Source organism: Pongo pygmaeus, chromosome X, assembly GCF_028885625.2.
Source record: "Pongo pygmaeus isolate AG05252 chromosome X, NHGRI_mPonPyg2-v2.0_pri, whole genome shotgun sequence".
Classification (NCBI taxonomy): Eukaryota; Metazoa; Chordata; class Mammalia; order Primates; family Hominidae; genus Pongo; species Pongo pygmaeus.
Window position 1 is genome coordinate 37,009,702 of NC_072396.2, and position 14,995 is coordinate 37,024,696.

The 14,995-nt window shown below is 33.5% G+C and overlaps 1 protein-coding gene across 1 annotated transcript in view; it reads left to right on the forward strand.

Annotated features, from left to right (window-relative positions):
- The window catches only part of CFAP47 (cilia and flagella associated protein 47), a 458,984-nt gene that overhangs the window by 343,754 nt on the left and 100,235 nt on the right, over window positions 1-14,995 (forward strand). The window contains exon 50 of the mRNA XM_054473062.2: window positions 11,359-11,487. Within this exon, the coding sequence (XP_054329037.1) occupies window positions 11,359-11,487 (129 nt within the window). The remainder of the gene's footprint in view (window positions 1-11,358; window positions 11,488-14,995) is intronic.

The window sequence follows — 14,995 nt, forward strand, 5'->3', positions numbered from 1 at the left end:
GTTATTGCATGGATAAGGACCGGAAGATACTTTTAATACTAAAATTCCTTTTATAGCTAATGTAAAAATAACTCATAGAAAAAGGTTACACTATAGTGAAAAAAAAATAAATGAAAACTTTACACAGAGACTTAGAAAGCCACCCTCCTAAGTGTAGTGAATCTAAACAAATGTTCAGACAATTCAATTTGATACCAATGAGACATACTTGATTTTAAGGACCTAAGAGGAGAGGTCAACTAACAGACATTTTAGATAGATAGATACAAACAAACACAGGTGATAGACAGATAGATTAAAGTTCTTCTGGATGTGTAAATATGGTGGCTTCAGTCATTATTCTGCATTAATTTTCTTGCACATGACATTGCTTAGTGTTGGAAAGATCCATATAAGTGACTGTTGTCTACACTTCTGCACTTTGTTTGTACAATACTTCTAATTTGGGGTGACATTTCTCAATTCCTATCATACTGCTGAGCAGTGCTTGCTGGAAGGGATGGGTATAATTTCTGAAACATGCAGTGTGTTTTTTAAAGCTTTATTCCTGTATAATTGAGATACAATAAATTGTGGATACTGAATGTATAGATTTTGAGAAATTTTAACACATGTATATGCCTATGAAGCCATTGAGATAATAAGCACAACTGTCACTCCAAAAAGTTTTTTTGTGCCCATTTTTAATCCCTTTTCCCCTCCCCCTCATATGCTAGACTACCTTTGCCTTAGGCAACCAGTTACCTGTTTTCAATCAGTTTATATGCATTTCAAACATTGTATATAAATGAAATCATACAGTGTGCACAGTTTTATGCTGTTTTATTTTGTGCAAAATAATGATTCTAAGATCAGTCTACATGGTGCCTAAATCAATAGTTTATTCCTTTTAATGCTGAGTAGTATTTAATGGAGGATATACCACAATAATTTGTTTATCCATTTACCTGTTGATAAACATTTGTTTTATTCCATATTTTTTGGCAATTAAAAATATAGCTGCTATGAACATTCATGTATAAGTCTTTGTATGGACATATGCTTTTACACCTCTGAGGGAAATAACTTATGAATGCAATGTTTAGATCATATGTTAATTGAGTTTATACTATTTAAAAAGAAACTGCCAGATAGTTTCCCAAATAGAGTGTTTCTTTTCCCATTTCTCCCAACAGTGTATGAAAAATCCAGTTCCTCCACATTCTTGACCATACTTAATAGGGTTACTCATTCTAATTTTAACCATTTAAATTTGTAGATACTGAGATTACAGTGTGGTTCAAATTTTCATTTCCATAATGAATAATGACATTGAGCATCTTTACATGTCTTTATTTGTCATCCATGTATCTTGTTTACTAAAATGCCTTTTAAAATCCTTTACCTATTGCTCCCCCATTGGGTTTTTTTTATTGTTGAATTTTGAGAGTTTTAAAATTTGTATATATATATATATCAGATACCCTAAACATGTATTTGATAAAGGATTTGTATCTAGTATGTATATATTATATATAGTATATATATAATATAGTGAATATATATAATTATATATTATATACATATTCTGGACACAAATCCTTTATCAGATACATGTTTTTATATATAGTGTATATATGATATACTGAATATATATACTTATGTACATATTCTGGACAGAAACCCTTTATCAGATACATGTTTAAACTTTTCCCCAGTCTGCAGCTTGCCTTTTTTTCTTCATGATGTCTATTGAAGAGCAGGAGTTTTTTATTTTGATGAAATGTAATGAATTACTTTTTTCTTACATGAATCAGAAAGAACCACGTGGTTTTAATAGCTATCTGAACCATCACTGCTTTAACATTTTGCCCCAGCCTCTGTTTTTCATCAGCCGTGTAATTTTGTTTTTCACACCTTGCTGTTTTGGTCTCCTAATGAAGGGGCAATAAAACAAAAGAAAGTGGGTTAAAAGTAAGCTTAAAATGAAGGGTGGAAAAAAGAAAGGGACAGAAGGAAGAGAAAAATTAGTGGAAGATTTTTTAGGCCATTATAGTCTTGCTTCAATGATTTTATAGATTTTATAGGGTAGTATGATATTAGAGAAACAAAACTTTATTCAAATTTATTTGATCATATGTAATACAATGTTCACAGAGCAGATACTTATACCAAAACTTCTTGACTGAACTAATTTGCTTCCATGGTTCACAAATTGATGAAATTCCAGTCATACAGAGATTTTCCTTACAGTAAGTCTCCTTAGCAGTTGGAGGTAATGAAGCATGGAGTCAAAGGATGATGCAAGGTGGATGTGAGGGGACCAATTGCAAAGACAGAAAATGCTTTGCCAGATTTACCCATTACTATGGAAACTGGCTTTTGGCAGTTTTCTGAGGGATGAGAGTTTAGGTGATTAATGTGCAGTATCTGAGCTCTATCTCTTTAGGTCAAATTAAATGTTATGTAAGGACAAGTGTACTTCAAAACATTTATGAAAAGCATATTATGAAAAAAATCTATTCATGGGTTTCAAAATACTTTTTACACCAAAATAAACTCATGCCAACTTGACATAACATATCTAAACAGGACCTAGTTTGAGATTCTAAGTAGGATGAGACATCATTTGAAAGAGACCCAATGAAAGCAATATGAATTCTGCTAATATTGAAATAAGAGCAAACACCAAATTTACGGTGAAGCTTTAGTGGAAAAAATGGTGAAATCATTGATGCTTTACAGAAAGTTTACAGGAACAATACCCCAAATAAATCAGCAGTTTACAAATGGGTAACTCATTTTAAGAATGTACAAGATTATGTTGAAAATGAAGTTCACAGTGGCAGGCACATCAATTTGAGAGGAAAAATTCATCCTGTTTGAGTCCTAATTCAATAGGACCTACAGTTACTGGCAAAAACAATAGCCAACACTATAGATATCTTAATTTGTTTAGCTTATAGAATTGTGACTGAAAAGTTAAAGTTGAGCAAACTTTGTGCTTGATGGGTGCCAAAACTGTCACACCCAGATCAGCTGCAAACAAAAGCAGAGCTTTCAATGGAAATTTTAAACAAATGAGATCAAGATTCTGAAGCATTTCTTCAAATAATTGTAACAGGTAAAACATGGCTTTACCAGCAAAATCTTGAATACAAAGTAAATTAAAGCAAGAGGTGGAAGTGGGCCAGTTAAGCAAAATATGAGAGCAAAGGTCATGGCAACAGTTTTTTAGGATGCTCAAGGCATTTAGCTTGTTGACTTTCTGCAAGGCCAAAGAACAATAACATTTGCTTATTAAGAGAGTATTTTGAGTAAGTTATCCAGAGCTTCAGCAAAACAAATGCCCAGGTAAGCTTATCCAGATGGTTCTTCTGCACCATGACAATGCTCCTGCTCATTCCTCTCATCAGACAAGGGCACTTTTGTGAGACTTTCAGTGGGAAATCATTAGGCATCAATCTTACAGTCTGGATTTGATTCTTTCTGACTTCTGCCTTTTTTTCCTTACCTTAAAAAAATCTTTAAAGGGCAGTATTTTTGTTAAGTTAATAATGTAATAAAGACTGCTTTAACGCGGTTAAATTTCCGGGACCCTCAGTTTTCTTAGGGATGAACTAAATGGCTGATACCAACACTTACAAAAGTGTCTTGAACTTGATATAGCTTATGTTGAGAAATAAAATTTATGTAATTTTTATTCTTATCTTTTAATTCAATTTTTCCATAAAGTTTTTGAAGTTCCCTCGTATGTGAGTGATTTTTATATTTTTCCAATCAAAATTCTATTTATTCTGTAGTATATTTTGTGATATTCAAGCACAATTTAATTTATAATTTCTCATATTATATGCCAGGAAAATATATATGCCTTTGCCACTTACTAACTGTGTGATCTAGGCAAAGTTAGACAGCCTCCCCTAAGCCCAGGTTCTTCAGCTTTAAAATGGGCCCAATGAGTAATTAACTCGTATGTTTCTTGCAAGAGTTAGCTAAGATGATGAACAGGAAGCATTTAGCATATGCCTAGCACACAGTAAGCATTCAATAAATATTTTAAAAATTATTTTCAAAGGAAAACCCATTAATATAAAATTATGTTTTTCAGCCTTTAAACTTGAGGCTTTTATATGATAATATATACTTGGAAAAAACTTGATTAAAAAAGACTTGTATACTAGAAAATGTTTTACTGACTGTGAAAAAAATGATTTTGAAAAATCAACCACTTAATGTTTAGCAAAGAAACAAGTCTATTTTTCAAAATTAAAACTTGTGCTATTAAAAACATAATGGGTTTAATTGCTATTCCTATTAGATTTTTTTCCCTTCATAGTCTATTGAGACAAACTGAAAATCTCCATTAATTCAATGATGCTGTTATCTTAATGTGGGGAGTTGCTTTTAGATACTAGTATATTACTGTCATATTTATAGTTTTACCAAAGCAGTCTAATAATTTTCCTATTACTTTGACAAACTCAAGCACCAACAAACCAAGTTTTATATTTATTTTTGTTTCCTGTTGGAACAATTGACCTTACCTTGAAGCGTGGAATATACGCCAAAAAAATAGCATGTACATATGTTGTGAAAAAAAGTTATGTTTTGGAAAACATATTATTCTTATAATCATTATTTGCTGCATTTCATTTGAAGATTTACTGCTGACAATCAGGTTGCTAAGTATAATGTTATTCATTATAATGTGTGACAAGAATTTGACTGTCTCTTTCACAGTAGCTAATTAACAATAAAAAATATATGTAAAATGAAGAGAAAAAATGTTTAGAAACAAAATTAAATTGACATTGTCAAGAAAAAGGTTTTTCACTATAAAAATATCTGGGCAAATTAATGGCATACTTCTAAGATATATTGTTTAAAAATGTTCCTTCAATTAAAACATGAACTACTGAGTAAACACATAATTGCTTCTGTAGTTCTCTTCACCAATTTTTATTTTTTTGTGATAGTTAACTATTTCTTATTCTGTTCTATAATATACAGCCTTGTAATACTCATATAGGGCTTTTAAATTATTTTACAAATGAATGCCCAATTTCTATTTGTTAAGGGATAATAAAACATAATAAACTTTTAATGAGTGAGTTAGGGGAAAGAAAAATATGCTGAGTCTATAATGGACTGAAATGAGTGAGAATGGAAAATATGTACTTTTAATTTGTGAGAGTACAGATGGTCCTGGAGTTACAATGTTTCTACTTATGATTTTTCAACTTTATGATGGTGCAAAAGCAATACACATTTAGGACACTCCTTGACTTATGATGGGGGTTATGGCTGTATAAACCCATTGTATATTTATAAAATATGGTAAGTTTAAAGTGCATTGTCAACTTATGATATTTTCAACTTATGATCATTTTACCGGGATATAAGCCTCTTTGCAAATTGAGGGGCATCTATACTTGATAGTATTTGAAATACTGATTAGATTTCCTTTTTATTTAAGCCAAGCATATTGTGTAACATATGTAGGTTTATCTAAATATTGGCTTTATCTGACTGAATTGTTTTCTTAATTTCCTACTCAAATTGTTCATTGCTAGTGTATAAAAATGTAACTGATTTTGCATGTTGATTTTGTTCATGAACATTTGCTGAATGCTTTAACAAGTTTTTATGTGGAATCCTTAAGGTTTTCTGTATATAGCATGTCATATAAAAAGAAAAAAATATTTTTTCTTTCTAATTTGGATGCCTCTATTACTTTTTTTCATAACTCCTTTGCCTAGAACACCCAGTACTATATTGGATAGAAGTGGAAAAAATACAGGCATCCTTGTCTTGTTTCTGATCTTAGAGGAAGAGCTTTCTGTCTTCTACCTTACATATGATATTACGTGTGAGTTTATCCTACATTGCCATTATTGTGTTTTGGATGTTTCCATCTATTCCTAGTTTATTGAATGTTTCTTTTTAATCATAAAAGGGTGTTGAATTCTGTCAAGTGCTTTCTTTTTTCTTTTCTTTTTTTGAGACGGGGTCTCACTTTGTCCTTAGGCTGGAGTGCAGTGGCACCATCCTGGCTCACTGCAACCTTCACCTCCCAGGCTCAAGTGATTCTACTGAGTAGCTGGGACTACAGGTGGGTGCCACCACACCAGGCTAATTTTTGTATTTTTTGTAGGAACGGGATTTTGCCATGTTGCTCAGGCTGGTCTTGAACTCCTGGGCTTAAGCTATCCACCCACCTCAGCCTCCCAAAGTGCTGGGACTACGGGCATGAACCACCACAACTGACCTGAATTTTGTCAAAAGTTTCCTATGCATTGAGTGAGATCGTCGTGTGTGTGTGTGTGTGTGTGTGTGTGTGTGTGTGTGTTCCTACATTCTATTACTGTGGTATATTAAATTGATTGATTTTTGTATGTTGAATGACCATTCATTCATTCTGGAAATTAATTTCATTTGATCATAGTGTATAATCCTTTTACTATGTTGCTGAATTCAGTATGCCAGTGTTTTGTTGAGGATTTCTGCATGAATGTTCACAAGAGATACTGGACTTTAGTTTTCTTTTCTTGTAGTTTCTTTGTCTGGTTTTCGTATCAGGACAATGCTAGCCTTCTAGAATGAGTTAGTAAGTATTTCCTCCTCTTCAGATGTTTGGAGGTGTTTGAGAAAGATTGATGTTAATTCCTCTTTAAATGTTTGGTAGAATTCAGCAGGGAAGACATCTGGTCTTGGGCTTTACTTTGTTGGAAGGTTTTTTATTACTGATTCAATATCCTCACAGTTTTGTATCTATGCAGATCTTCTATTTCTTCAAGAGACAGTTGTAGTAGATTATGTGTTTCTAAGAAATTTTCCATTTAATCTAAAGTAATCCATTTTTTTGGTGTATAATTATTCATAATATTCTCTTATAATCATTTTTATTTTGGTAAAATTCATAGCATAAAAACATATTTATATATGTATATATATAATCTTAATTCATGTCACTAGTCATGCATACCGATTGAAATCAAGTCCCTGTTGTTTTGCATTTATGAATAATATTTCAACAGCATCTTTGTATATAACTCTTCACTGACTGTGCTAGTTTACTTGTAGGGATAACATTTAATATACAAGTTATTTATAGGATAAATAACAAAATTGATATGTCAAAGGGGATATGAACTTTCAAGTTTGTGGATTTTGCAAAATAACTCCCCAAAAAAATACCCGTTTTCACTCTCACTACCAGTGTTTGAGATCAGGGCTGTCACTCAACATTTTTATCTAAGGTGAATGTTACCAAAGGTGTTAAGAATTGCCAGTTTGAAAGAAAAGTATCTTTTTTTATTTTTGGAGGGGAGTATAAGTAATTTGAATCTATATTTCCATATAATGTGTTTATTAAATTTTAGTATAAGTGTTATTTTAGCTTTAAATATTAAACAACTTTTACTCTCTACCTTTAATGCTTTCTAAAATTTTAAGTAGCATGACAATCTTCTGTTATTTACAGATTTGCTTAGGTCAGTGTCAGGTATGTTTTGAGTCATTTTTGGTAATTTATGTTGCACATTCCATCCAGATTTTAGAACTAAGCCTAGAATAATATTAGTATGTGTGTGTAAATAAACATAAAAATATACAAATATACACATACATATCTACACACCCATTAGAAAGAATTGGTTCTCAGATTTATGTGAGAGTTGAACAACTAGATTAATGTCCAGAAGTAATTGAGAAGGAACAACAATACACCATGTGCAAAATTATTAAATTAAATATAGGATGGTGATCTTGAGTCTAGTACATGACTACCCACGGATGATAGCAGGCAGCATAGTCTAATGTCATGCTTTTCAAAGAAGCCTGGAATTTTGAGGGAGTTGGGAGGAGAAATCTTCTAGCGGAAGCAATGCAGAGAAAGAATACTTCCCAGAGTTCCATGACTGTGGGACAATGAGAGGACTGCAGTGAGAACCTTCCTGTGGCTTCTTTGCATGCAATTTCTTACAATATATTCTTATTCTGATTTAATTTGTTTTGCTACTATAGAAGAAATTATTTAATTTCATGGACATGTACAGTAAATTATTCACATTTAGTTTCATAATAGCAGTTATATTCCATGTAAACATAAAAGTGATCCAATAATGGAAAAATGAAGCTGATAGTGAATATAAGATGTCACGTTGTCTTGTCAAGTCTCTATCCTCTGTCTTTTAAAATGGAAAAAAAAAGCAGCAAATGTTCTGTTGATGATAGTAAATGTTACGTCTTACAAGTATTCAAAGCCCATAACAGGCATGATCTGTGCCTGGAGGAATTCATGGCCTGTTCCTGTGGCTTGCTGTCACTGCATTGGACAGTGAGGACATATATGTACCTGAGGACAATGCATTAAAAAGAAGTGGATTTCAAACATTTTTGTCTAAGACCTAGAATTTAAAAAAAATTGATTTTACATTGTGACTCAATAAACACAAACATATACATATTCTCTATTATATGCACAGCTACAAATAAAACGGAAACAAAATTTGTATGAAACAATACTTTCTTTACTACGTAGAATGTGTTTTCAGTTTAATCTCTGTGCTGTCCAGTATTAAAGATACTGGAAACAAGTGGCTATTTCAATTTCAGTTAATTAAAACCAAATAATATTACATTAGCCATATGTGGCTAGTGGCTACCATATTGGATAGCACAAATATAGAATATTACCATCTTGTCAAGTCTCTATCCTCAGCTGCAGGTCTGTTGGAGTTTGCTGGAGGTCCACTCCAGACCCTGTTTGCCTGAGTATCACCAGTAGAGGCTGCAGAACAGCAAGTATTGCAGAACAGCAAATATTGCTGCCTGATTCTTCCTCTGGAATCTTCGTCCCAAATGGGCACCAGCCTGTATGAGGTGTCAGTAGGCCCCTACTGGGAGGTGTCTCCCAGTTAGACTACACAGGGGTCAGGGAACCACTTGAGGAGGCAGTCTGTCTGTTCTCAGAGCTCAAACACCGTGCTGGGAGAACCACTGCTCTCTTCAGAGCTGTCAGACAGGGACGTTTAAGTCTGCAGAAGTTTCTAATGCCTTTTGTTCAGCTATGCCCTGCCCACAGAGGTGGAGTCTAAGGAGGCATCAGGCCTTGTTGAGCTGCGGTGGGCTCCACCCAGTTCAAGCTACCCCAGCTTCTTTGTTTACCTACTCAAGCCTCAGCAATGGCAGACTCCCCTCCCCCTGCCAGGCTGCTGCCTTGCAGGTCGATCTCAGACTGCTGCACTAGCAGTGAGCAAGGCTCCGTGGGCATGGGACCCACCAAGCCAGTCGTGGGATATAATCTCCTGGTGTGCCATTTGCTAAAACCGTTGGAAAAGCACAGTATTTGGGCAGGAGTTTCCCGTTTTTCCAGGTACAGTCTATCATGGCTTCCCTTGGCTAGGAAAAGCAAATCCCCAAACCCCTTGTGCTTCCTAGGTGAGGCAATGTCCTGCCCTGCTTAGGCTCACCCTCCGTGGGCTGCACTCACTCTCCAAACAGTCCCAGTGAGATGAACCAGGTACTTCAGTTGGAAATGCAGAAATCACCCATCTTCTGCATCGATCACGCTGGGAGCTGCAGATCGGAGCTGTTCCTATTTGGCCACCTTGGAACAGACCCCAAATGTATAATTTCACAACATAGCTCACATACAGTTATTAGTAGTATGTTTTACATTCAGTTTTACCCAGTCTGTGGAATATAATGTATATTTCACACAGCACATCTTATTTAGGACTACCAACGTTTTAATTGCTCAGTAGTCACATGTAACTAATGGCTGTCATATTGTACAGGACATGTCTAAAGTTACAACTTTCAGGACTTTTGGTCACCTGTCTAACTGTCTGTAAAAATATAAAACACATGAAACATCTGTATTGCCCGTCAACACACGAAATACCTGTATTTCTCACCTCCCCCCAGAAACAAGTTAAAATATTATTTTTTTTCCAAATTAGGCATTTCTTTCTTTTAGATATCTGTCCTCTTCAAGAGCAGTGTGATCAACAGTATCTAACTGTTTGGGACCATCTCCTAACCAGGAGTAATAAGAACATAAATAAAGATGTCATTTATTGGGTATTTGCTCTGTGCTTTTGGCTAATTGTTTTCCATATGTGTTTCATTTCAAGTTGGTTTTACATACACACATTATTATATCTTATTTCAAGGTGATTTTACTTCAAGCTCTCTCTCTAAGGAGACCACACTCCAAAAAAATAGAATTTATTAAAAAAAATTCTGGAAGAGTTTGTTACTCTCAAGTAAAAACTAAGAAAATATTGATGTTTAATTTTACTTCTACTTGTCTTTACAATTAATGAAGTGTGGATACTACCATAATTCAACTACACAGTATTTATAGGCATTGCTGTAAACTATGATTTTGATGCATGGCTAGAAACACACAGTTTTGTGTGCAAAGGTTTGTTTATGTCAAGCTGGTATTTAGAGGTCAGGGACCATTTCTGAATCATTTTCATAAGAATATAAACTTTAATTTAAAAATTAATACCAACTTATATAGGTCAATTTTAGTATAAAAAAATTCCAGAGAGTGATGATTTTTGATAGTAATAACTTTTGTTTTTTTGTTTTGTTTTCTTCTTGAGACAGTTTTGCTCTTTCGCCCAGGATGGAGTGCAGTGGTGCCATCTCGGCTCACTGCAACTTCCGCCTCCCGGGTGTAAGTAATTCTCCTGCCTCAGCCTCCCAAGTAGCTGGGATTACAGATGTGTGCCACCACGCCTGGCTAATTTTTGTATTTTTAGTATAAACAAGTTTCACCATGTTGGCCAGGCTGGTCTTGAACTCCTGACCTCAAGCAGTCCACCCGCCTCAGCCTCCCAAAGTGCTGGGATTACAGGCATGAGCTACCGCGCCTGGCCTCACTAATAACTTTTATAACAAAATATTTAACATTTTATATATTAAATATTTTCAAGAAATTTCATGCTTGGGATATTGTGATATTATATAAAATAAAATAAATATTATTTTAATGAGGTAATAAATAGAGCATTAAAATGACTTAGGAAGAAAATAAGAAAATAAGAAAAGGCAATAAGTATTCTGAAAGTTGATGCGTTTATATTATTTTCCACTTTTTAAAATTATCTCAGAAAAGCTGTTGAAAAATTACCATTTTAATGGAGATTTTGAAAACATTTCCTTAAACTCTTTCCTTGAGCTTTTCCTTAAAATGTTCTGAATATGTATCAGGTTTAATTCTAACACTGACATCTAGAATTAATTTTCGCTTTATATTTATATGTTTTAAGCTAGAGTAACTTTAATATCTGTAGCTTACCTTTTGTTTTAGAAAACTAAACCCTGATTAATAGGGCATCTTGTACTTATGTGTTGTAGGTACAATTACATTTTCTACTACAAGGAGGAAACATGATGATTATGAGGAAGACACAGATCAAGATCAAGCCCTCTCCTGTCTTGATTCAATAACAGAACAATCTAGCATTTTGGATGATGCAGACACATGTAAGTTTATTATGACAGTTTCACTATTAGTTTGCATAAATCCAAATCATCATTCACTTTTGAATGAAATAGATAGTTTACACGCATAATACATATCCAAATTTGTATTGCATATTTTTGTAAGAATTTCATTATTTCAGTATTAACTATATGTAGCATATATTCTGGAGTTCCACTGCTATTAATGTCAATAGTATCAAAATACTTCAGCTAGAAGGGTGCCCACTCTTTCATAATTGAAAAGCTTTACATATTTTTCTGTCACTATACAAAAGCATACAGCAAATTTCTTATAAAATGTTAATGAGTGTATTGTTTTAATAATGTAATATGCGTTGCTTACTTCAATATAAGAGATACTAGCAATCTTCCTCATATGCCAAAGAAACTAAACACTATTTTTCCCCCTATATTATAAAGCTTTATTTGAATGTTGTTAAACATCATGTCTTTTTAGTACAAGTTCCAAGTAAAATAAGGTGATGAGGAGTTGGAATACTCAGGGCAGGTTTCCTGGAAATGGGTGAATGAGTTTTTCTTTTATGGGTGAGTAGCAGGGATGCAAGGCCTTAGTAAAGAAAAGTGGTTCAACAGGGACAAACTTGTGGAGACATTTTAAATGTTATACAAAAGAAGAAATCTTTATTGAATGAATTTGTATTAGATAGCATTCTTCACAGAAACAGAAATGATGGAGTGTGTGTGTCTGTATTTGTGTGTCTGTGTGTATTGAGAGAGAGAGAAAGATTTGCAATTGACACCATTGTGGGAGCTGGTAAATCTAAAATCTGCAAGGCAAGCCAGCAGGCTAAAAAGTCAATGTCAATGTTGCAGCCTTGAGTCCAAATTCCCCAGGATAGGACAGGCAGGCTGGAAATTCAGGCAGTGTTTCTATGTTACAGTCTTGAGAAATAATTGTTTCTTTTTGGAGGAACATCAGTGGTTGCACTTAAGGCCTTCAACTCATTGGAGGAGGCCTACTCAATGGAGGATAATTTGCTTTACTCAAATTATACTAACATAAATGTTAATCACATTTCTAAAATAGCTTCACAGGAACATCTAGACTAGTGTTTGTTCATACAACTGTGCAGTATAGCCCAGCAAAGTTGACACATGAAATTAAGCATCGCAGAATCCATGGACCAAAGAGTGGTATTTAGGAATATTCAAAATGATTTGGGAAGAGAAGTTGGGCCAGTTAGACTACTGCAACAGCAAATTGAGTTTAAAGTGAAGACAACCAGGTCTTTTATGGTGGTGGTGGTGATGGAAATACAGAAATATCACTAAAGATGAGAAATATTTCAGAGACTAGCATTGGATGACTGTCCGTATAGAAGATAACGAAAAAGGGCATTGATTCCAAAAAATAATAATAAGAGTTCGTTTGTATTTTGGTCAGTAGAAAAAAAAAAAGAAATTCAGAAGGAAAGAAAAAAGTTTTGGAGATTGTAACACTTAGCAAAGTTTTGTACTTCGTGATGTTGATCTGACATCAAGATATTTACATAGCAATATCCAGTTGCCAATTGAATCTTTGTAGCTGAAACTAGGAAAAAAAAACAATATTAACATGAGTTGTAAAGGTTTAGGGTCTCTTTCAGTGAAATCATGCAGGTGAGACAAAGGAATAGATAATTGCTGTAGATGTGTTATGTTAAAAGTTAAATCCTCATTAATATCTAGGGCAGAAGAACCATGAAGGAAAATCTTCCTGAGGGTTAAAGTGTTCAGAAGAATTTGAAGGAAAATCAAAATATTATGATTTCATGTTAATAGGCTAAAAAAGACTGATCTCTAATAAACATACTAACCTACATATTAACAGGTTGAAAGACAGAGTAAAAGCTAGGAAAAAATGTACCTGACAACATTAAAGGTATCCCTAATTCTTGAGACAGGTCTTTTCATATCCTTACTCTCAGACAGAATTAACTTTTCCCCTATAATAACATGGATCCTTTTTTAAAGACCGCTCCACAGTATATTTATTTTCAATTAGAGAAATCTTCTAGCTTTCCTCTCATCAAAGAAATGAAAGCAACACCTAAATCAGAATGTTTTAACCTTCCAAATAGGGAAATATGAAAGATAATGGTAATACCCATTTTTAAGGAGAATCAGATCAAAAGATGCAATCTCATGCATTACAACAGAAATTTAAATTGATAAAAACTTTTTTAAGAGAACATTTATAGTATGTTTAAACTTTTAATAATTTTTTATCTCCTTCAATCCAATGATTCAGTCTAAGGAATTTGTTAGAATCTTCAAAGATATTAAAAAAATTACATTTAAGAATGTTTCTTTTGTGTTACATTGAATAATTGAAACTAAAGTTTTAATAGTGAATATTTTCTGAATAATATAAATGTGTATATTTTTATGTACATATGAATGTATCAATTATGTATATTGTATACACCCCAGTATATTTATGTGTGTATGTCTATATGTCCATATCTTTCTTGATATTTTGAACCTGGAATTTTATACAAATATATTAAGTAGCTGTCATATAGTCATGAAATTATGAAGAACTTTCATTTTCATACTATTCAGGAATTTCTAAAATCACTATAGTGAATGCTATTGATTTTATAATTAGAAAAATATTTTAATTTAAGGTTCAGAGTTAAAAAACAATCATTATTTCATTGTTGTTTTCATCAATAAATCATTCACCAATCCCACTCTAATCAATAAATTCATACTCAATGTACATGTTTAGCACTGTAGGAACTAAATCAGCTACATCACAACACTGCCACATGTGATAGTCACAGTAATTATAAATAATAGGTGTTATTGTCCCTGTGATGGTTAATTTTATGTGTCAACTTAGCCAGGCCACAGGGCCCAGATATTTGGTCAACTTTATTTTTAATGTTTCTGAGAAAGTGTTTTTTGGATGAGATTAAGATTTGAATCCATGGACTCTGAATAAAGCAGATTACCCTCCATAATGTGGTTGAGCTTCGTCCAGTTGAAAACCTTAGCAAAATAAAATCTGACCTACCCCAATATACTTCAGATTTTGGATTTACCAAGCCTCCACAGTTGTGTGAGCCAATTTCTTAAAATCTCTCTCTTTCTCTCTCTTCTTTACACATCCTGCTAGTTCCATCTCTCTGAAGAACCATGACAAATATAGTCCCTGTTCCACAAATGGGCAGACTCTTGAGATTCTTTGCCAAAAGTCACCAACTAGTGGTGGTCACATTGGGATTTGAACCCTGGTCTTATAACTCTGAGTCATTCCACTGATCTTTGCGCTAACCCAGAGTCATGAAGCAATCTCCTCAGTCATAGCTACTGTTTATTTCCAGAATTATTTTCTCTGTGAGTTCAGTGTGGGTTAAAATATTGGAAAGGCCCAGATAAAATATGCATAAGCTACCTAGAAGGGAAAACACTTTTCATTTTAAGAACTTTGATTTATTTTGGGAGAAGTCACATTTAAATGTCATAAAAGCACTTAAAGTGCTTTTATAAAATTGAAGGA